Source organism: Amblyomma americanum, chromosome 7 (genome assembly GCF_052857255.1).
Source record: "Amblyomma americanum isolate KBUSLIRL-KWMA chromosome 7, ASM5285725v1, whole genome shotgun sequence".
Lineage (NCBI taxonomy): Eukaryota > Metazoa > Arthropoda > Arachnida > Ixodida > Ixodidae > Amblyomma > Amblyomma americanum.
In genome coordinates, this window is record NC_135503.1 from 13,061,853 (window position 1) to 13,085,388 (window position 23,536).

Genomic DNA, 23,536 nt, shown 5'->3' on the forward strand with positions numbered 1-23,536 from the left:
ATGATGAAAATGACATCGACGACGCGATGCCTGCGGCGAAGTGATGCTGACCTCTGCAGGCTCCCGTGTATGGGTCGGCTCTGTATCCGGAGCCGCAGGTGGTGCCACCACCATTTCCACCCTTGATCACGGACCCGTTAGGGTTGGAGTGCGTGGTGTTGGGGCGGTGCTCGCACAGGTAGCTGCCCCTCGTGTTGATGCACTGCAGGTGGCCCGTACAGCTGTGCGCGTACTCCTCGCACTCGTCAATGTCTGCAAGTTCGGGAAGCGAGGCAATCGGGACTCTGTAAGCATCCTGCCCTACTACATCTCGCAGCGCAGACAGGTATAATTTAGCCTGTTTTTAGCGCACGGCGGATTTTAAGCATGAAAGAGGGCCAGGCGAACTGAAATAATGCTCCTCTTCTTTGTGAGCTATTCTGAACACAAATCATGCACTGGTTCTAGAATACACTAAACAGAAGGAAAAAGTATCCAAGCTAGTAAAAGGAACAGTAAATCATGATGTCCACCTTTGCTAGAGACTGTGACTGGTCCTCGTTGTGAGGTCACTTCATATGTTGCGAGCCCTGTCCTGCGGGCTTATCGTTGTGGTCTACCATCTTAAATGCGTGATTTTTAACGCCTTCTTATTCACAGGAGCACTCCTTAGCACAACTACCTTCTTCAGTTGTCGGAGGTAAATCTTTTCCTGGACCTTTCATACTCTGGAAGATCAGGAGATAAACTGACAAAATGAAAGACTGTGTGGCCAATGTTTAACTGCACCCAAAAAGTGCCCTGAAGACTCCCGTGAAGAGTCCAAATGAAGACGCAGTTTTGGATGAAGTAATCTGGATTGCCCAGCCGTACAGCCTCTTTCATTTCGCCAAGACTTGCCGGATTGTACTTTCTTGTAAAGTAATGCAACTAATAACGCACATACCGAGTCATAGCATTGGCAGAACCCAAAAACTGGTCGGTCAGATGTTTAGGAGACACTCCCAAGGTGGAGTAGATTTGTAATTCGAACCGGGACGAATTTTTCTGTAACTACCGGTTTTTGTTTAAGCTGGTAAGTTTTTTTTTTTTAGTCGCATGGGTGCGCTTGTGTGGATGCCAACGAGTAATTACTCCCTTATTACAAACAAAACCTGCTGCACAGTTTCTACCTTCAGCCGATTAGCTTTTCATGCGGCAGTCACTCGTTAAACACGTCAACGTTAACGAAAACTTCTACGCTATAGCGCGTCTTTTAATGGCGCTCAGCCACCATCCGCTTATTTAGATAAAGACAGGAAAGTTAACCTTCAGTGGAGCTCGCGGCGCTTGTTTTGATAACTACCACATATATCATTCAGGAACCAGTGCATGCACCGGCAAACTCTGCTTCGAATGGGAGCGCTCTAAATAAATAAATAAATAAAGAAATAAATAAATAAATAAATAAATAAATAAATAAATAAATCATCGTTCCACGTGCAGGCTTCCAGACATGTTGTCTTTCGAAAGACTTATATCATACATCTTCCTGTAAAAGAAGTTTCATGTCGGAGAGTGTGTCACAGGAATGATCAAGCCACAATCGTAAACGCGGACTCTGCCTTTGGAAGAAGCCCGCTGAAAGAGCGCCTACTCGCCTTCACAGCGGCCCGTTTCTGAGTCCCTTCGGTAGCCGCGTGAGCAGCCGCCATTCACGGCCGGCACGCAGCTGAAGCTACCCACTCCGTTGACGCAAGTCTCGTGCGGTTCGCAGCTACTCAGCCCTTCGGTGCACTCGTTGATGTCTGCGAAAGGTAATGCGGCAAAGCTCTCTTCTTTCTGCGATGCAATCGCAAACGACTAACGGGTTAGCTCTTTCCGGGGAAGATAGTGAAGGGAGACCGGATCCATGAAAGCGTAAAGGACTTTTTCTAGTTCTTCGAAATCTTCAGAACCAAAGTCAGAACATTCTTTGTCATCGCAGTAAAGCAAATAAAGTGAGAAATTTTAGAGGCCACACTTACCTGCGTAAGTATAATACAGCGGAACCTCGTTATAACAGAGGTGAAGGGGCCACGTGTTGACTGAGCTTCCAAGATGAATTGTCATTCATTCGTTATAACAAATATTTCGTTATAAACTACTTCGTTAGAACGAGGTTCGCCTGTATACTCGTCACCTAAAAATGTGAAGCGGGTACAAACAGGTGGAAAGCTAAGTTACCGCTTCTACAAGATGGAGCAGGGCCTCTTTTGCCTTGTGGACTCTTGCTGTATAGGAAAACTCGTGGGAGGCTGATAGCAGCCCCGCCTCGATGTTATAATAAAGAAACACTTTTCCTTCGATGCAGTGCTTTATGTGTGCCCAAGAAATCCAAATAAAACAGCACTAGTTTGAATAACTATTTGACAAGAACTGGTACACGACGACCTGTAGGATGTAAACGTATTCGTGAGGCTGTGATGTCATCACATTAAGACGCCACTACATTCCTAGAGCCTGATCATCAATTTTCAAGAGCACTTTGTGTTTCAAAGACCCACAGATTGGGATGTGGCTACTCAAAATAAAAAAAAAAGAATTCGCATATATGTTTGCAGAAGAGCATGGGAACATTAGAAACAGCCGCAATATTTCAAGCGGCAATGTGGTTGTACGCAACGGTTTTTTGCACGAACGTGCTTTCTGTACTCACTCACATGTCTGAGCACATCAAATACTGTGTTACCATATTTGTTATATTCTTACTATACTCTATATTTACTCTATTTCTGGTAAAACAGTGCATAATAAAATGAATGAAGCATGTCATTTAAAAAGGGTGACAAGCGTCAATTTCAAAAAAGAAGTGACAAGCTAAACACGAAGGAAACAACCAAAACAGCGCTTCACATGCTTCGCATGCTCGAATTCTCTTTGTCTAACGTCGTCAACCAATAATAGGACTGCAGTGGCAGCGCCATCAGTGGTGGCATGCATCTCCACCCGTTGTTCCTTGAGCTTTCTAATATGCTTCTGGCAAGGTTAAACGACAAAAGGACAAGATCATGGCATGTCAAAAAAAGCAGGTCGTTTTGAGCATTTTGTTTCGTGGGTTGTGTTTTCTGCGCACAGTATTACCGCCGGCTTGCGTTAGTCTTGGATAGTGCAGTTGAGAAATTAACCGCTACTGTGCAGCCTGGAGTTCTTTCGTCGTTAACCACAGGCGTTCACCGGATGACACCTGCTTGCGTATACGACTGCTGCCACAGGCGCCGAAGGAAGGGCACCAGTCGCATTCCCAAAGCGATGCGGCAAAGGGAGATTCTGGGAGGAAGTTGCTGCAGCGTGGTGACCCGGTCATGCAGGAAATCCCCGCGGGGCAGAGTAGCAGTCGCATGCGATGCTAGCGGGGCGAAACCGAGATGGCAGTTAGGTCATCCTGGCGCAAAATGGCGCGCCCGCGGCCAGAGACCCACCAAAGCAGTTCTTCCAGCAGAGGCCCTTCCTGCTAGCCAAACCTCCCACAGTACCAAAAGCTCAGAAGCACCACCAAGCCCGAGCTGCAGCCGCCGTCACCTCCGCGGGGGCCACCCGGACCAACCCGCAAGACAAGCACCGAGGCTTGGGTCTGGCCGCGCTTGGCCGGCGAAATGAAGTGCCACCTTTGCATCCTTTGATCTGCGGGTCGTAGCTGAAGCCGGGTTGGCAGGAGTGAACACGTGACTTCTTGGCGCAGCTGTAGCTGCCCGGCGTATTCACACAGCGTGTCCCCCTCTGAGGACACGTGTGCAGGCGTTCAGCGCACTCGTCGATGTCTGCAACGCAAGAGTTAAAACCCTCATGCAACGAGTGCTCTTTACTTAGTGACATGTCTGTCGCATCATTCTCTCTTTCTTTCACATTAGTTCTCTTCGCTTAAACATGCAACATTTGCATTCGCCCAAATGGAGTTCAGTAGCCGGCCATTAAGCACGCATTCGAGTACAGGAAATATACTGCTTGGACAAATTCGCTTACGCGTGTTCTTAGTCTAATGAGTCAGCACGAAAGAGTCTGGTAGGCCTTAATAGCAACCTTAATAGCAACAATTTTCGAGTGCACTGAAAATTTCGTTCTGTTCTCCCGATTATACAGTGACTTGATAAGATTTACTCGTCATCTGTGAAGTCAATAGAGACAGAACAATACTCTTCGGTGAGCTGCTCATTACAAGGTTCGAATGGGATTCCCCAACATGAACTAGACACAGGGGAATAAAAAGGCAGGAAAACACGGCGACAGGATACGCCATGCTCATGTGCTCAAAGTCAAAGATGGCCTGTGAATCCGGCGGTCGCATTTGGAAGCGCACTGCTGCTTCTTCAGCGATCATAACGTGGTCCTGAGATGTTTGCATTGAACGGCTTCACGAGGCGGTCCTGATTATTCTTCGCACCAAACAGTTATCAACTCCTCGCAGTACAGCTGTTGTTGTGGCCCTCAATTACGGCCCCTGCGTCCCTCAATTGTTTTGATGATTAACTAGGCAAAAGCAATTTATTTAATCTCCGATTATAATTTCGTGGTTTCTTATAGTAGTTCCAGCTGGTTGCGTATGCAATATACAGAAGTCTTGCATCGGTTCGTGTAGATTTGCGAAATGTTCATATTCAGTCGCTGTACGTCGGAACGATATGCATTTGTTTTCAGGGTTTAGATCAGGCTGACTGCTGAGGAATATTATTGCTTTTGCCCAACTCTTTATTTTGGGCATTTGGAGCCTTCAAGGCACTTTGGGCACTGCGATGAAGAGTTACTCAGACAAACTGTGCAAAATGCATGCACATGTCGATTCTAGTTGTCAATTTTTTTTCCTGAAGGGGAAAAGAAACTGTTTAGAAGTTAATCGATAACGTCGCCTTAAAAGTTTTTCGAGATTAGTTCGCCGTTAACGAAATACACTGCGGTACACTTACCGGTGCAGGAGCGAGTGTATGTGTCCATGCGGTACCCTGATGGACAGGGAATGTTGTCTCGACAGCTGTAACCGCCATTGGTGTTCTCACACCTTTGTGTGGACCGCCTGCAGTTATGAGTGCCTTCCCGACACTCGTCCACATCTGCGACATAGTGATAGGAAAAGAAAAAAGAACATTGAAAGCATATGCTGTCATTACTGCCATGAAGAGAGAGAAAATTCGAACACAGGGCTTAAGGGTATCATCCGCAAAGCGCCCAACCATTTGTGGTGAAAAGGCGAAGTTGTTTTTCTTTCCAACAGGCATGAGTACACATATTTGTGATAATTTTCCTGAAGGTTTTGCAATCGGTTACACTGGTGTGAAGATTTCCGCAGGCTGTCACATGTTTTCCTTCGTCACAGCCAGCACACGCTGTCCTCTGTCGTTCTTTCAGACCATGGCGTGGCTATTTCTCCACCTGTCCTGCTTTTCGCGTCATTGAAAAGCTTTCCCTCACAAGCACGTCGTCTGTTTACGTGTAAGTGTTAACAGAGAAAGTGAAAGATACCAATGAAAAGAGGACAATGATGATGAAAGACGATGAAGGGAAGAAGCGAGAAAGAGAAAATGGGAGAACGTTCATCAGCCTCAGTAGCTTTACAAAACGCTCTGCAGTGCTACAAATCTACAAGCAGCTGGGCGGGAAATAGAACCTGCGGTAACCCGGTGAGTTTCTTTTTCACGCAGAAAATGAGGGCGCTTGCTTCGGACTGAGATATAACAGAGTTGATGCCCTTGCACTTTCTTCTCACTTACGTTTACTATACTTTTATTCTGTCTTTCCTCTAGACAGGTACGCCTATGAAGTGAAACACGGTTTTAAAACCAACTTGGTGGTGCATAGTAATTTCTGCAACATGAACTAGTAACGATGGTCCTAACGACTGCCTAACACAAGAGCTGTGTTGTGCAGCCATCATTGCGTTCTTTGGTGGTTTGCGCTACCTAATCACCACGAATGTCAAGTGCACGATACAGACCTAAGTTTATACTAAGCAGCTGGAGCGCACGTCAACACACCTTGGCATTGTCGAGCGTGCGGGTTGAACCGGAACCCGCGCGGGCACTGGGTGTCCCGGTCGGCTGTCCGAGTGGTTGGCGTCTTGCACTGGAAACCGCCGTTCGTGTTCACACAGAGCGCTGCCGAGCCACACGTGTGGCTACCGTACAGGCATTCGTCGATGTCTGGAGACGTACGAGAGACACTCTGTCAGCTCTACGGCAGCGAACCCGCACACTCTGGCGATATACCGGTCGACATTTCCTCATAAATGCCAGGCAGGCTTGGGCTACGAACACTTGCGACTATGCTGATTGCAAACGCTTCGAGGAAAAATACTGTGCGATCAACTGAACATGCGTCTTTCGTGTCCACTCAATCCGGATACCTTTCCAGTATACACATGACGGAAGCAAACATCCACCGAAACCAAGGAGCATAGGTGATGGTTGATGTTTTTTTTTTTCAATTTACGGTGTCAGTAACTGGAGATTAATGCGCAATTATATCGCTGAAACATAATTGATAAGAAAGCAGAAGAAAATAACCCCATGCCGCACGTGGGATTCAAACCCACGTGCTCCGAATTTCGCGTACGGTGCTCTACCTACTGAGCTACTGCGACGGCTGTGCAATCTTCTCCTTTCGGGGATATTTATATGTAGTGTAACCTATCCTTGCCAGTGTTCACCAGCGCCAACCTCTTACACGTTTTATTTTTGTTTCTGTGTCTGTTTCAAGCAGGCTGAGCGTAAGGCCTTGGGTTAAAGTGAAATTACTCATGACGTTATGTACTGCTCAGAAGATGGGTGTAAGGGCGCTATAGCTAACGCTAGGCGTTTGTTGGGCGCGCTCCGAAGAAAAGAAGAAAAAAAACTTTTCTGGAACTCTCTCAAAGATGCGCGCTCCAACAGGCGCTCCCGAGGGCAGGGCCCAGACCCTCCTCTCCTTGCGACCTTGGCTGAGCGGCGCGAGAGGACAGGCGTTCGAGAGGGCTCGAGCCCCTATGAGAAGACGAGGGTAGGGAGACGCAGATTAACACGTCCTGCGGCGCCTCCTCTCTCTTTCAGCGCCGCCCCCTGCTTCTAGAACTGTCTGGAAATTTCTAGAAACTTCCTTCTAGCAGTTTCGGAGTTGGTTATTTGAGAGCGTGTTGCACGCTGTTATGCGGTTCTTGGTCAGGCTTCGTCGAAGGTAGTAGACAGGCCCCGGCTTTGAAAAGTCGTGAAGTGTGAGCAGTGAGCTCTGTGTGCGAAGCTCCCGTTTCTTCTGTGTGTATCTGTTTCTGTATCGTTTTTGTAGCGTTACTTAAATACCAGGTCCTATGTCCTTCCGTGTGTCATCGTACGTCCATCCTATGGCTGTCTGCTTCGCGTACAACGCCAAATAAACGCGCATCTCGGAGCAGTCAGATGGCGAAGAATGACCTGACATTTACTATGGGCTTAATATGAAGCAGAAAGACTGAAGGTTCAAATGCTTGTTGAAGAAACAATCTTTGTATTTTACAGACAAAATGTATCAGTGTTTGTGGCAAGTGCACAAAATTTGACTTTAGGCATGCACCGTCAGTTTTCCTCGAAGCGAATGCACATTGTTCATCCGGCTATCATGTTGACTGGCATAAAGCTCGTCGCGCAGAATACATAAAGGAAGAAAAGTTACGGCAGAGGCGACATGAACAGGTTGCGATTATGCGATGAAAAAGCACATGTTTCACATTGCACTCATAACCGTGACAATCGTTTGGCGAATTTCTGTGTTGGTCTTGTCAATACACTGGCTTGCAAGTCATGAGGCCAAGTATCTTATTTGAGCAGCCAGTAAATTTAACTTAAAGCTTGCGATAGATTACGGCCAGGAGACATCATCGTTTTGGTAGTTTGTTATTATGGACGTTAGTTGGACCGGGCTAGCCAAAAGTGAATATATGATTTTAACTTCTGTTTAAGTTTTATTTCCTGTTTTCATGTTCTCCTTTCTGAAAAATGACACGCAACAGCGAACAAAAGTACGCGGACGTCAAACGAAGAACTTTTTTTTTTCAAAGTACACTTGATATTATAGGCAAAATTGAGTGTTCAGTGAAGTGCCCATTTGCTAATACGGACCGCAAAAGTTAATTAAGCGAAACATCTAAGTGTTAAAAATTTTGGGAGCACTCGCTTTTTATTGCTGCCTTATACGTAAACTTTAATAGCTCGAGAACTCGTATATTTAGTGGCTCTACCACTTCAGTCGAAAGCTAGCAAATCCTAAAGTAAACGCTGTGCAATATGTGCACGAGTTCGTCTTTAGCTCTGAATTTCGTAGTTTTCTTGTTCTAGGTCTTGTCTTTAAAGAAGTTTTATCTCTCCAATTCAGTTCAAGCATCTTCTGCCTTATGCTTGCAGCTGGCAAGGGTTAGCAGAAAGCCTGACAGTTCTTATGGTGACTTCCAATCGCAGAGTTGGAGCACTTCTGGAGCAACGTTTCCTGCTCTTTTCGGAGCAACTGTATTCCAAACGCAGATCTGAGGCACGGATCGCGTCTTCCAATCGTAGACAGGGAGCGGTTGCCGAGCCGAGATTGCTCCGTGGAGCAGTCGGGGCTGCTCCGCCGAAATCGGCGGATCCGACCGGAAGTTTGCGTGACGTTCTTTTTCAGCGGCGATAGCGGCGCCCTACATGCTCTGGCCAGAGCAAGTGTACTCCAATCGCAATTTCAGGTCGCGCGCTGCGCCGGATTCAGGCGCTCTGTCACAGAGCGTGCAGACCGCTCCGGGCCTGCGATTGGAATTCACCATTAATCTCTTTGCTTGCGAACATGGGGTAACATTCAAAAGACGCTACCAGAACTAACTACCATAGGTCTGTGATTCGTCCAATGGGTAATTGCACTAAATGAGGAACTATTGCCTGTGTAATTCAGTGCATGCAAACGACGGGTAACCTATCGACTCCAGTACTCGTCATTCGCAAGAGATTGTCGACGTGCTCCCCGGGAGCTCTTGACGTCCGTCGTGTCACATTGCCTCGTCACTTAGTTTTCCGAGGTATCAGCACAATGGACCTTGCATAAAAACAAAGAAGTTAGACTGCGTGCGCCCTCCCGGTTATCACTGCGTGCACGAAACACGCGCCACCGTCCAGGCAAGTGTCAACGTCGGCAAGAAACGCCCGCAGGTAGCGTCAGCACAGCCGTGGCCGTTCTCTTACCGAGGCACTTGTCATAGAGGGTGTTGTAGCGAAGGCCTTGGTCACAGATCGGGTCGCACACGTAGCCGCCCACTGTGTTCTTGCACTCTTCCTTGAGCTGGGCCTCGCACGCGCCCAAGCCTTTGGCGCATTCGTCTACGTCTACACACACATACACACACACGTACATACAGGCATGCAAACGCATGTCCTCATCTGTGTTTACTATGACGCTCCTGCATAAAGCAGGGGTTCCATCAGTTGAAGCGCAATTTTTTTTGCAGACTTGTCTGCAGTGATCACGGAATGCTTATAAAGAAACCGTTTCTATATATATATGGCACTGTAAACAATGGCTTTCAACCACTCCGTGTCATAACAGACTCCGCTAATATTGTTGGTTGTTTACGTGGGCGAAGGTATGCTCGTTTAATACTCATGTAGTGGATCCCTCTTTTCCTAATCTTGGACAATTATAGGCCCTGTAAGGCAAAAAACGGCTGGTGAGATAATCTGTTTTGGTGTTTTTGGGCTGCGAACATGTGAAATACTCCCTGACATCGTGTGGTTGGTTACGAAAACGGTGCATTCTCTCCTGCAAGCACATAAATAATTTCATGCAGGACGGCAATGTATGCTTGTAGTCAATATTAGAAGAGAGCAACATAAGTGTTTTGTTTTATGAAAGAGGTCACCAACTGCCTCTTAAGCTCCCCAAAAATACCACTTGCATTATGTGGTTATTTTCATAATTTGTTGTTGTTTTTTTAAGCAAGAATAAACCTACCGTGGTGTCAGCCTATAAACTATGGTGAGACAATGCCAAAAAATCTAGAGCGTTCGGTTGCGTTTTTGTTTAGCATGCCTGCAGAACAGGCGCCTTGCCAAACTTGAAATTAAATTTTATCGTGATGACAAAAGATAAGCAGACGCTATTGGCCTATATAAAAAAAACAACTCTTTGCAAACTTTAGTGGCACTGATGTTCCCAACGGCGCCTTTTTCTAGGCATGTAACCTACATAGAACCCCTTAGTTACAGCACACAGTTCTGGATGTAAGGCGTTCCCTTTAATTCTAAAAGTCAAAAATTTATAACTAAGATAAGACGCGGCCGCTAAGCGCAGTATCAAGAAAACATTTTTTTGAGCACGTGCAAGTTTAAACAATCATGTAAATCGATTGTTTGGGTAACCAGTATATTACAAGGAAGTCCGTTGAATTTTAAAAAACCTTCGAACATAAACTATTGGTTAGCCCCGATGTCGGGGGTTGGCTCGACATATAAACTCGAAACCCAAGCGCTGTTGTTGCGACGTGCTTCGCTACATGCGCCCCGTTTCATAACTAGTACGCAATAGATAGATGGTGCTTAATCGAAGCTGCTGCGACATTTCTCCCTGGTGATGCTTTAGCTAAGACCACACTTTCTCTTGTTTATGCTGACGCAACGCATTGCCAAGTGCATGAGTTTCAAAAGCAAACAAGTGACGTCAAGCATATAGTCACAGCGAAGGTTAAACAATGCTACGTGGAAATTACATGTAGATGCTTTATAGACTAGGCTTCGTCGTTTAAATTAATTCCACACCGAAAAATGTATCCACTAGAAAGGGGGTTAGAAATGTAAATTGAACTACTTAAACGTTTATCAACATAAAGAACTGGATTCTCGTTCTGTCATAAGTACGGATACCTTACTTCTTTCTCCTTTCAAAGTTCTTGCACAGTGCACCCTATACTGTCCTCTGTCGAGCTGCAGCATGTGAATAGTTAAAATAAGCAAGGCGTAAAGAACCTAAACAGCGTCATGCTCATGCATCACTGCTCTTACTGTTGTGCCATCAAAACTAAGCTATCTTTTAGGCTCTCTTGAGGGGTGCAGGCAGAAATAAAATGGGAACGGACTTAACACTGCTGGACTTAACATTGTGAACGAACACGACAAAGATTTACGGGACAAAAGAACAGACACGCAACAGCACTCGTGCGTGTCTGTCCTCCTGTCCCGTTTATTTGCGCTGCGTTCTTTCACAACAAGGAAACTACTGATGGAACATAACTGAAGATAAATGGCAGTCTGGTTAATCAACAAACTTTAGTTGATATTCTAACTAAGGCAAGAACATAAGAAGGGAGCATGGTCACAAGTGTGATGATAAGGAACGGGAAACGTAGTGGAGGCTGGAAGACAATCCAGTGGAATGATGTGATTAGCTGATATTCAGGTACAAGGTGACTGTAGGTCACTGAGAAACGCCTTTCTCCTGTAGCGGAGGGAGCCAATGACTTTTGAAAAGAAGTTGGCCACTTGAGCACACGATATTTTCCACGACTGCTGCGCTGGGTATTCTCGCAATGCAATTCTTCAAGCGACGGTGTCACGAATCCCCGTCCGCTCCCACGCCTGCACTCACCGAAACACATGTCGTTCTTCCACTCATAGCCGTCGGGGCACTGCTTGCTCTGCTTGGAGAGGCACTGGTAGCCGCCATGCGTGTTCAAGCACGTCTGGCTCTCCGGGACGCAATCGTCCAGCCCTTCCGAGCACTCGTCCACGTCTGGTATAAGAGGGACCGCAATTGCACTGTCAAACATGACTTCGGCGCGGTGGGAAATTTTAACCGTGAAGTACTCGTAAACGGAATTAACCAAGATTCACGAGGCTTCCGCACTCCGTTATTGATAAGAGCTTCGACAGTAACGCCGCTTAACGTTGAAGACACAAAAAATATTTGTGATAACAGGCGAGTGAGTAACAAGTGTCAAATTTAACGCGCGCTAGCATCAAAACGGTGCACAAAACTCGGTATGTCGCGCAACGAGCCATAACGAACCAAGAGCGTAAGGAAAAAGCAGAGCCGCTTGAGCATCACAGCTACCGTTAAGTTCAGGAGCTACCTGGTCATGCGACTGTCTTCCCTGCCCTGTAGTGCGGCTTGAATACAATCCTCACCGCTGCGTATCTTCTCTCACTGGCGATACATTTCTGTCCCCGAGCAATTAGATGCAATTAAAAGTTATTGAAGACGAAGTCCTTCGGTGGAAATGACTTATTAAATTTAGACTCAAGAGAAATAGAATCAATAATAAGTGCTTGTTTTTACGCAGTAAAGGGCGGCGCAATAATGTGTAATTAATTAATAATAAACAATAACTAACAGTACTAATTCCTGAGCTGTCACATGAGCAGCGCCTACAAAAGCCCGTTCGGAACATTCGTGTGCAACATTTGATTCCTTGAGTGGCCTAATGCACAAATGTGCACATAAGTAAACGGTGCACGGTATTCCGTACTGACTGCAATCAAGCCTTCCCTGTTGGAAAGAAACAATTATCGCTTGTGCATGAGAACGCGCACAAGCGTTCACTAGCAGCACGCACAAAACACAGGTGATAATTTCGATTAGGCAAGGTGCGAAATACGATGGAAGGCAACTGCGTGCTCCGTTTACTTTTGTCCGCACCTGTACACTACCACAGCGCATATTGTTGGCACATAAGTGCCCAGACTTTGCTTCGCATACCTATGCAGTCGCTGATGGCGGCGTAGTACTTGAAACCGGCGTAACATTGAGGCACGTCCCCTTCGTTTCCGGGCAGGGCAACGTTGCTGGTCGCCTTGGGGATGCACTTGAAGCTACCCGGCGTGTTCATGCATTGCTGTCGGCTTTCGTCGCAATTGGAGCTGCCCTCAGAGCATTCGTCGATGTCTGCGAGCGTTACACAAAGCCGTGTGTGTACAGCCAGCGGCGTACTCTAGCCTGGATGTCGGCACATTAAGCGGCGTGCTGAATGTTCTTATTGCGGCGATAGTAGTACATAAGAAATCCTCCGGCAGTGTAGTTTGTCACTACCAAAAACTGCCGAAATAAGCTACTGGAAAGAAAGAATCTCATACTGATGTGCCGGACCATCTCGGCTTTGGGATATGATGAGACAGGATTTGCATAAATAGGATGCTAACCGAACTGAGAGTTGCGCTAAGGAAAAGATCACTGAAGGCGGTCTTTATTCTGCACTACACTTCACTATACAAATATGATGCTATCGCACGGTCATGCACGCCAGACAACATAACTAGAAATGCTTTCGATGTTTGAGAAGTTTCGATGTTCAGGAAGTTTTCATTCCTGAAATACGCTTTTTACAGCACGAGGGCTGCCTTGAAAGGCTGGATGCCTAAAGTATTGCTGAAACTGCGCAAGGCAATTGCAGCATCGCCCTTACCCGTACAGCTGAGCTCGTTGTCATCCAAGCGAAACCCTTCGTGGCAGTCACAGACTTGCTCGGATCCCACAATGCGGCAGAGCTGCTGGCACGGGTTGTCCTCCTCGCATTCACCTGCAGAGGCAGTGCGTAAACTGCGCGCCTTGTAGCATGCTTTACATTATATAGGTCACGGAACAAAAGCACTTGAAAACCAAGAATTAAGAGCGGACAACCCATACAAACTTTTGTACCTTCCGCATACTAATGTGTAGTACGCGATGACATATATAGGTCTCTCGAAAATATCCATGAAGTATAAGGCGCTTGTAAAGATGCAAGAGTCTGGACGTTTTCTAAAACAGTCACATGATATTTATTCCATATGTAAACTTCAATGTTGAGAGCGAAATAGCTGCGCAATGTTCAATAAAGATGCGAAGTTTCCAAGTGGTTTTAACCTAAAGCTTGAAAGGTGGTACGGCTCTGAGCCTGAATAGCACCTGGAATTGATTTAGAAACATTGTGGGATATCTGCTGAAGGCCATAAAACTTACACTGTGAAACATTAAAAAAAGAAACGTCAAAAATATTTGCCACCCATCGATATTACTACAAGCTGCCGATGGCATCGCCCAGATATAATAACACAGAAGGCGCATGCTGTTCGCAATTGGCAAAGGTACTGAAGCAACACTGAAGGTGAGCCTCTGACGCCTACCTGGCTTCATTTTAGTAGCTTAAACAATTTTTGGGCGCCCCGAGGTCCTTTTGTGCTGGGTTGGTTAGCCCATACACTAATGTTTAAAGTATTTAACATTATAAATTATTTCAAAAAGAACGGTGAATTAGCCAAAAATAAGCTGGGAGTATGCTGCAAGGAAAAAAATGCACATAAACCGTTTCATTAACACAGAACACCCCCCTGGTTCGAAGCCGACCGCGGCGGCTGCGTTTTTATGGAGGAAAAACGCTAAGGCGCCCGTGTGCTGTGCGATGTCAGTGCACGTTAAAGATCCCCAGGTGGTCGAAATTATTCCAGAGCCCTCCACTACGGCACCCCTTTCTTCCTTTCTTCTTTTACTCCCTCCCTTATCTCTTCCTTTACGGCCTGCTGCAAATTATTTACACAAGACAATACGGCTTATTACACGTTAAGAAAACATTCGCGAAAAAAAATTACACGCTGTCCTGGCTTGGCTCAAGCTTTCATGTCCATCTTGCGGGAGACATGTTAACCAGCGCGTATCACCGGAGGGGCAACTGTATTTTTTTGTTGTTCCCACGCAGAACAGCAAGGATCCTACACTCTTGTTGTTTAGAAAACATCGTTGATGTGAAGAGCGGTACACATTCGCCTAGTTCGTAATGACTGCTCGTGCTTTCCTATCTCAAGAATGATAAGCTGCGCAGCAGAGGCAAACGGCACAAGACAAACGATGAGAGGTGGTGCAAGTCATGCATACTTTCTTCTGACTTGACGGGCACGCAGGTTCGTCCGTCGTTGTGCAGCTCGTGACCATCGGGACAGGCCGGCAAGCCAGGTGGCATGACGACCGGCTCCCGAGGCACTACTTGACGAGAAACAACGCAGGAACCGACATGACTTCTCGAGAACAGGAAAAGTAAACGTCTAGTTTATGTCGGGTAGATACTACTCCTTGAGGAGTAGTATCTACCCAAAGTAAAGGTCTACAATGTCGGTAGATATTACTCCTTGAGGATAGGCAATGTAAAGGTCCAGAATGTCTGGTAGACATTACTCCTTGAGTATAGGCAAAGTAAAGGTCTACCATGTCGGGTAGATATTACTCATTTGGGATCAGCAAAGTAAAGGTTCAGAATGCCTGGCAGATATTACTCCTTGAGGATAGGCAAAGCAAAGGTCTACCATGTCGGGTAGATATTACTCCTTGAGGATAGGCAATGTAAAGGTCCAGAATGTCTGGTAGACATTACTCCTTGAGGATAGGCAAAGTAAAGGTCTACCATGTCGGGTAGATATTACTCCTTTGGGATGAGCAAAGTAAAGGTCCAAAATGCCTGGTAGACATTACTCCTTGAGGATAGGCAAAGCAAAGGTCTACCATGTCGGGTAGATATTACTCCTTGAGGATAGGCAATGTAAAGGTCCAGAATGTCTGGTAGACATTACTCCTTGAGGATAGGCAAAGTAAAGGTCCAGAATGTCTGGTAGACATTACTCCTTGAGGATAGGCAAAGTAAAGGTCTACCATGTCGGGTAGATATTACTCCTTGAGGATAGGCAATGTAAAGGTCCAGAATGTCTGGTAGACATTACTCCTTGAGGATAGGCAAAGCAAAGGTCTATCATGTCGGGTAGATATTACTCCTTGAGGATAGGCAATGTAAAAGTCCAGAATGTCTGGTAGACATTACTCCTTGAGTATAGGCAAAGTAAAGGTCTACCATGTCGAGTAGATATTACTCCTTTGGGATGAGCAAAGTAAAGGTTCAGAATGTCTGGTAGATATTACTTCCTGAGGATAGGCAAAGTAGAAGACTAGCATGTCAGGTGTGTACGCGTTCCGCCGTTTTATTTGGTATGTTCTTACTTCTATTACAACGCAATGACTATCAGGAAACAGAAGTTTCGTAGTGACGTTTTCCAAAGCAATGCATTCGCCTTACAGCAATTCATGCTGCTTTCGATTTTCCATTCAGTTAAATTGTCAAGCACTGGGCATTGACGGCCATTCCAGGAAGAAAAAAAAGCGAAATATGTCCTGTTTAGGCGTGTAGAAAGCGAAGTAGTTCTGTGAGGTCCTGGATATTGGGCATTGTGAATAATGGGCAACGACTCCGCGTCAAAGCTGCAAACGTTTGCGTCTCGCTCAAAATCCAATTGATCCATTTTATTCTTCAGAGCTGGACCTGGGCATCATATCATGCTGTCAAATATAGCTCTGGATTCGCTTGCACAACTAAACAACCTTCTTTTTCGCCTATGCTTAATGCTGATATCTAGAGCTTATATGCACTTTTAAATATCATTTCATTACGAATGCAGACGCTACTGTTTCACATAGCCAAGCGGAAATTATGCTGCAGTAGATTTTTCCAAAGACAGTTTTATTCTGAAAGGGGTGTTTTGTGCCTGATAGCATGCTAGAGGAACGCAAAACAGCTATTTTTTTCACTTCGTCCTTTTGCTGAGCGCTGCGCCGTTCACGCATAATGTTTTCGAACCCGGGATGCGAACTACCTAAACGTCCCAATGTGTTCCGAAGCACGTACCGTCGTTTTCGTTGTTCGGTGGCGCAGGGTCGTCGGGCAGGTCGTCTCTGCCCGAGCAGCACTGGTAGAAAGCGTCATCCCAGGGCAGGCCCAGCGAGAACGTCTGCGGCTTGCACGGTGCGCCTTCTTTGGCCGCTGCCAGACCCAGGCGGCAGCCATCGCAGCAGTCCTGCGCGCATGCGTGTTACGCAGTAGTCAGACATTACCGGGCGTTTGGAATCCGCGAGTATGTGGCATCAGAACCCAGTTTCTTCTTATGGGTGACCAACAGTCTGCCACCTTTATGAACGTACCCCCCCCCCCCCCCTCCTTTTCTCCGCTAGCTGTAACATTAACCAATTACCTGCTCTTCCCTTGATGCAAAGCTTGGCAGGCGGTAAAGATTTGGTTGTGTTGTTCACGGTGCCAGGAACGCTTCGCTATTTTAATGATAAACAATTCCATTCCCCATTATATCCCTTTATGCTTTGTTTAATTTGCCGGGACTGGTCTGGTTGTAGTGGAGCTGTACTGACGCTGTTTCGCCCTGCGGAGTATTCAGCAGATTGATCCTTAATATTTTGAGATGTCCTTCAAAAGTGGCTGATGTGCTTGCTGGTAAAACATGACTGAAGGAGACTGCTGCGCACAGAGGCAACCAAACCAGGACGAACGATGTTCTCACATGCAACTCTTTCATTTAAAGTCACCGTTCTCTTCGCGTTTTCTTTTTTTACGCAAGTCCTGTAGGCTCTGTCTGTAAGGTGCACTGTTGCTCCTTTGGAATAAATCTTCGTATTTACCTGTTTTATTCTCACCTTAATCATCCCGCTCCTGCTTTCCCTTTACGTCCCGTATTTACCTGCCTCCAAGTGAAACACAGACAGCTGGAATCGTGTGAAATCTTTCTTTCTTTCTTTCTTTCTTTCTTTCTTTCTTTCTTTCTTTCTTTCTTTCTTTCTTTCTTTCTTTATTTATTTATTTATTTATTTATTTATTTATTTATTTCTTTATTTATTTATTCCTTTCTTTCTTTCTTTCTTTCTTTCTTTCTTCCTTTCTTTCTTTCTTTCTCTCTTTTCTTAACCATTCATCAGGCCTTAGGCATTAATAAAGCCACCCTTCTTTTTCTTCCCGCCAATAGGGCGAAGCGTCGTTAACGCACTGCCTGCGGGCATCTATCCGTACCCGGTAGGTGTCGCCGGCGCACTCGGTCTTGGCCTCGTGGCACGGCCGGCCTCCCCGCGCGGCCGCCTTGCCCGAGTCGCACAGCCTCTCGCGCAGCGCCGACCGGCAGCAGATCTCCTGGGCGATGCGGCACGACTGCGTGGTCGGCAGGTGGGGCAGCGGGAGGCCGTCGCAGCCCGACTGGGCCTGGCCCCAGTTGCTGCCTTCTTCGCAGCATGTGTTCAGGCCTTCCTCGATGTCGGCGCTGCCTGCGGCGACAGAGGTGCGCTTGTAGCGCTTAAACGCACTCTGCTGCTTCCCTCACATCGGCCTACTCCTTTCAATAGCTCGCATTTCCACTTGAAAAAATCTAGAGCGCAATGAAAAGGCTTCAAAGTAAATGCACGACAACGCGGCGAGCTATAGATGAGAGAATGACAGGGCTAATATTACAAGACATGAAGAGAAGAGAGCAGGTGAGAAAGAAAACTAGAGTTAAGGCTATCCTAGCTGAAATTAAGTAGAGGAAATGGACAGGGGCAGAGCACGGTGTGCGATGAAAAGGCAATCGACGAAAAGGTCACTTATGACAATAATAATAATAATTGGTTTTTGGGAAAGAAAATGGCGCAGTATCTGTCTCATATATCGTTGGACACCCGAACCGCGCCGTAAGGGAAGGGATAAAGGAGGGAGTGAAAGAAGAAAGGAAGAGGAGGTGCCGTAGTGGAGGGCTCCGGAATAATTTCGACCACCTGGGGATCTTTAACGTGCATCAACATCGCACAGCACACGGGCGCCTTAGCGTTCGTGTGCTGTGCGATGTCAGTGCACGTTTGACAACGGAGTGAATTTCAAGAGAAGACAAACGCAGCAAAATCGGCAGCGAAGCAGGTACGGAAATAAGATTAGGAAGCTTGTGGGGATAAGATGGCCGTAGGTGACGCGGAATAGGATTAATTGGAGATAAATACTACGTTTTCGTCCTGCAGTGTACGTAGGTGGGTTGATAATGTTGCGAATTTTTAGAATCAGTGATCGGCGTTGTGTGAATAAAATTTAAGTGACACTGTCAACAAGTGACCTTTTGCGAGAGCAGAGCGAAGCACCTTAATGAGCACACTTCAAAGAATAACAACGCAATCCCTTGGTTAGCCACTGATTGCGTGCTTTCCTCGTTATTCGCCAGGCCTGCCCTTTCAGCTTTCAGCCCGCTGGCGTTGTAAAAGTTAGGAACGCGTTGAAGACAAAAAATAGAGCACTGAGTACAGACCGCAGCGCTTCTGGTATATTATCTTCCCTGTCCTTTGCCATTTTCGCACTCTCTCCTTTTACAGGGCTGTCGAACCAATTCGCCTAATTTGCAATATTCGCAGCAGCATTGTATGAGTCGAAGAAGCCACGTGCACAGCTGATCGTTTGAGCGCCGCTCGCATGAAAAAATGGCGGGAACTTTTCCCACACCTGCTGATCAAAAAAAAAAAACATTTCGTACTAGTGTCTCATCAAGCGCCTCTTATACCGCCTCAAAATAAATGTCACTCTCATTCTCAACGATGACACAGTCCGCGAGGACAAATTTCCTCAGCCGTCATATTTTAAGTTCATTCAAGACAAGCCGTTAAAAACACTCAATATTCGACTGAATACCTGATGGGATTGTATCGATCGGCGGGGATTCAAGAGGTAAAAAGAAAATCAGTAGGGATATTTTCCCTGTGCAAACAAATAATGCTCGCAAAAAATAATATACTTTGGTTTATGAGGGTTTAATGTTCCAAAGCGACTCAGGCTATGAGAGACGCCGTAGTGAAGGGCTCCGGAAATTTCGACCACCTGGGGTTCTTTAACGTGCACTGACATCGCACAGTACACGGGCCTCTAGAATTTCGCCTCCATCGAAATTCGACCGCCGCAGCCGGGATCGAACCCGCGTCTTACGGGCCAGCAGCCGAGCGTCATAACCACTCAGCCACCGTGGCGGCCCAAAGGGTAATAGACGTTTTTAGTATACCGGAGACGTACCAGCGGAGACTTATACCGGTTTACCGGATCCCTTCTACGCATGCGCAGTGACATTGTTGGCATCAGGGGGAGGCACTGCGCATGAGCAGGAGGGGGCGGTAACCCGGTATACGTCTACGTTAGTAGGTTTCTGGTATGCAAAAACGTCTAATTAACGTTATTTTTATTACTGAGTGCAAACAAATATTGGTCTGAGCAATAGTCTTGATCTCTTCAAGTTTAGATTGATAGTTGTATTAGGGCACTGTAGGCACGCGCGCACACGTTAATTCATTCATTCATTCATTCATTCATTCATTCATTCATTCATTCATTCATTCATTCATTAATACATTCATTGCTTCGTTCATTCATTCACTCATTCATTCATTTCTTTTTTTTACGCCTGGCTTGCAAAAATAAAGAAGTTATCCCCGCTTAACCGCCGGCGGCACCACTTTAATCCGTATTCGTGTACGTTGTGAAATGTGCAATAAAGAAAAACTAGAACGCTCTCATTTACTTTAGCTCTCGTATTGAAGTTTAGTTGCCCATCAGGGTACAACTAAAATGCGATTCCTTGATAAGATCTCTTATATGGCATAAATTTCGAAAACTAGTTTGAAACTGGTTTTTGCACACATAATGACCCAAATTAAGAGCCGGGATCAATTCTTACTGGGATCGTCCATAGTATCAGTTCATCCTTGTACTGTATTTTCTTCTGTAAAGCGCAGCGGTTGTTGCGCAACAACGCTTTCCCGCTGTACATTTTGAAGTCACTTAGCATCACTCTGACAAATTATGTTTGTACCTCTTGGCATTAAAAAAAAAACCACGACACGCACATTATAGCCTGTAGCCGCAAAATTACTCCGTCAGAGTTTTTAACTATGATCATCTGCTTTCAACTAATGCAGTAGCCGACACCAATGCTATTATGATGCACACAGCCGTCGATCAAGTATACAAGTGTTACTCATATTGCGTATCGCATGTCATGCGTCACTAGCTGTCATCCAAAACAGTTAGATGAAGCCCGAATTCGGCGTAGACTACAGCTTTACCCCATTCCTCACCCTACTGATTGCATGTTTAAGAGAGAAAGAAGGAAAGGGGGCTGCTATCAGTGGCACGTACGCACGCACGTTCCGACCGACGAGTAGCCTTCGAGGCAAGTCAAGGGCTGTATGCGCTAGCAGGGGCTATCTCCAGCGAAAAATGAAAGAGATCTACGAGTTTCAAAACTGATAACCCTGCTGACTTTGTCATCCCATTGTTTTTTGAAACATGACTGCGTATATATTTTCGGGAGCACAATTTATATTTTTTATTCCGTTCGGCCTTGCCGTCTTCCTATAACATGCCGCGTCGTCCATCGGCTCGTTAGCGGGGGGGGGGGGGGGGGGGGGGGGCATTTTCTTGCGCAATACTGTTAGCCGGGACGTTTACGACTACAGGCTTTGTTCCGCAGGAGTTCACACCTATCTAACGAGTGCAGGTCCATGCTCTGACAGCCACACTTATCTTCGGCCGTTACTTGTCAAGAATACATTACCTAAGGTCATTAATATAGGGACAGGGAAACATAGCAGTAGTTAATCAGCGGCTTTGGACTAGATTTGTAGCGTGCGTTTAAAGTTTGTTATACTGCCCTCACAACCATTACGAGGGACAGTTAACCAATTTTTATTTCCACGACGTTACTTTCTCTGTACAGGTACTCGTGTTATACAAGTTGAGGTGAGACTGGTTAGAATAATCAGTCTAAAGCTTTAAATTACCGGGTAACTACGACTTGGGCATACCTAAAGCAGCCACATGACTGACAGCGAAAGTCATTCAGCTTTCTGTGAATGAATATATCAGCAGCCCAGCTTCCACATCAAGCTTGGAGTTGGCCATTATATATCACGTAACGAGCCGTATATTCAGCAATCCTTAGGCTGCGAGTAGCCAGACACCTGGTTATCTTAGCTGGTGGTGCGACTGTTCTGAACTGGCTTTGGCCCCGCATTTCCGGTCCCAGAGAAGAAGAATATTATTAGTGAACTGTGACCCTGTAAGGAACGTTCCTAGATTTTCCTTCAGGAGACAAATCAAAACGGTTCTTGCGATACGAGTCGAAAGGTAAGACAAGTAAGGCATGGTTCTATGCAGCAGGTGGCTGATTAAATTGTCATTGATATCAATCTGTTACAAGCACTTGAAAACGAAACTTCCTCATTAGAACAACCTTTCAATGCAGTTCCTTAACAATGTTGACTGTTGGGCCAGTTGGCATAGAATTCCGCAAATTAAAAGCGAAGGAAAAGACAAGGAACTGTACAGGTCTAGACAAGCCTTTCTCTTTCCTTGCCTTTTCCTGCGCTTCTAATTTCTGAAATGCTGGACCAAATGGGCCAAAACCTAAATTTGTTAAGCAATATTTCTTCAGACTTGGGCTCTTCTGTAGAGGTTGTACTGTCAAATCCTGCAGTGCTGTCTTGTCCTGCGCCTATGATTTCCTCAATTAATTTCCTTTCTCCAATGGGCGTGGTTGACGGCCAAAGAAGAAAATCGAGAAGCACCTTCTAGAGAATTTGTCACTGAAGAACCCCCATAAGAAAGAGGAAACGCACACAGACAAGTGTGATAAACTGGAGGATAAAAGAAAAAGGGGCGCGGTTTTGTGCACTGTGGCCTCATTTGGACTGAGCGCAAAAACTGATGCCACGCGCCGAGTTTCTCGCACAACACAGAAGAACAGCAGAAACCTAGGTGCAGCTCTTAAGTTATCTACCTCGCGCAGCGCACATTTTCCTCACGCGACCCAAGCGCCGTCGTCGACCAGACTTACCGGCCACGAGATGAAGGAGAAGGCAAGCGCCTGCGAGAGACGCATACCAGAGCATGATCTTCGATCCGCAAGCCGCGGGTCGGCCGTGGTCCGTCAGTGATGCGACTGGAACTGCCAGGTTCCTGTCTTTCTAGACTTCGGCTATCACTGCCAAGATGTGGGCCGCTCAGTCAACGTTTGGACAAGAGGCACCCGATAAAGAGCCTCCGTCTCGGCAGATAGCGCTCCGTCTTTTTGACCATCGCCGCCTCCGCCGTAGCGCCTCGAAGGAGGAACGCCGCTGCGGACCCACTTGAGGAAAGACTGCGAGCTTTGACTCCTCCGTCGGCGTTCGCGCTATCGCCCCCGAACTGAGGAGGGAATGTCCTGCGTAGGCGATGTGGCGCGCTAGGGCGCGGACGTTATGCAACCCTCGCCAGTTCACCTGGATTTATCGCAATGTCAGGTGCGCGATGAGTGAATGACACCGTGAAAACGAGACGCAAGCCCATTGAGCGAGCCTTCGTAGTGACGTCATGCTAATGAGCCACGAAGCGTACATTCCTCGCTGCACGTGCTGAACGTGTGGGCCCCCGGTGGCTTCTTTGTGGCGACGACCTTATGATGACGTCAGCCGAATTCTTACTGAATAACAAAAAAGTGCTTTTCTTCAAACTCAAACAGGAAGCGCTCATTCATAGGCAGGAGAAAATCGCTATGGAGATGTCCATTAAAGTGGCATGTCATTTGAGCGTTTCATTCCAACTTCCCTAGGAAAATTGATATGATCATATATATTGTTTCCTGCAACCAAACATTGCACGTGTTGTCCCCACAGTATACGTTGACATGAAATACTGCCGCAGTGCTGTAAATGGTGCTTGAAACGCTGCTCGCTGACCGTGCAGTCGCCCTCTCGCCCTCTAGAAATTACGAGGGCGGAGCCAAGCATCACAGGCTACGCATGCAATCATCGGGCAGTT

The 23,536-nt window shown here is 46.4% G+C and overlaps 1 protein-coding gene across 7 annotated transcripts in view; it reads right to left on the reverse strand.

The window, feature by feature from the left end:
* Positions 1 to 22,759, reverse strand: part of LOC144098512 (uncharacterized) — a 40,557-nt gene extending 17,798 nt beyond the window's left edge. Inside the window, exons 1-13 of one of the 7 annotated variants that reach the window (XM_077631211.1) lie at positions 22,575 to 22,736; positions 17,753 to 18,000; positions 16,586 to 16,754; positions 14,794 to 14,901; positions 13,349 to 13,462; positions 12,646 to 12,831; positions 11,536 to 11,679; positions 9,141 to 9,281; positions 5,964 to 6,128; positions 4,899 to 5,042; positions 3,606 to 3,758; positions 1,620 to 1,766; positions 52 to 252 (exon numbers count right to left, since the gene is read on the reverse strand). In XM_077631211.1, coding sequence (XP_077487337.1) covers positions 52 to 252; positions 1,620 to 1,766; positions 3,606 to 3,758; positions 4,899 to 5,042; positions 5,964 to 6,128; positions 9,141 to 9,281; positions 11,536 to 11,679; positions 12,646 to 12,831; positions 13,349 to 13,462; positions 14,794 to 14,901; positions 16,586 to 16,754; positions 17,753 to 18,000; positions 22,575 to 22,629 — 1,975 coding nt within the window. In that variant the 5' untranslated portion in view covers positions 22,630 to 22,736. Of the gene's footprint in view, positions 1 to 51; positions 253 to 1,619; positions 1,767 to 3,605; positions 3,759 to 4,898; positions 5,043 to 5,963; positions 6,129 to 9,140; positions 9,282 to 11,535; positions 11,680 to 12,645; positions 12,832 to 13,348; positions 13,463 to 14,793; positions 14,902 to 16,585; positions 16,755 to 17,752; positions 18,001 to 22,574 lie in introns of all 7 variants that reach the window. The other 6 variants (XM_077631212.1, XM_077631213.1, XM_077631214.1 and 3 more) reach the window with 6 other exon arrangements.
* Between the last annotated feature and the right edge of the window lie 777 nt (positions 22,760 to 23,536).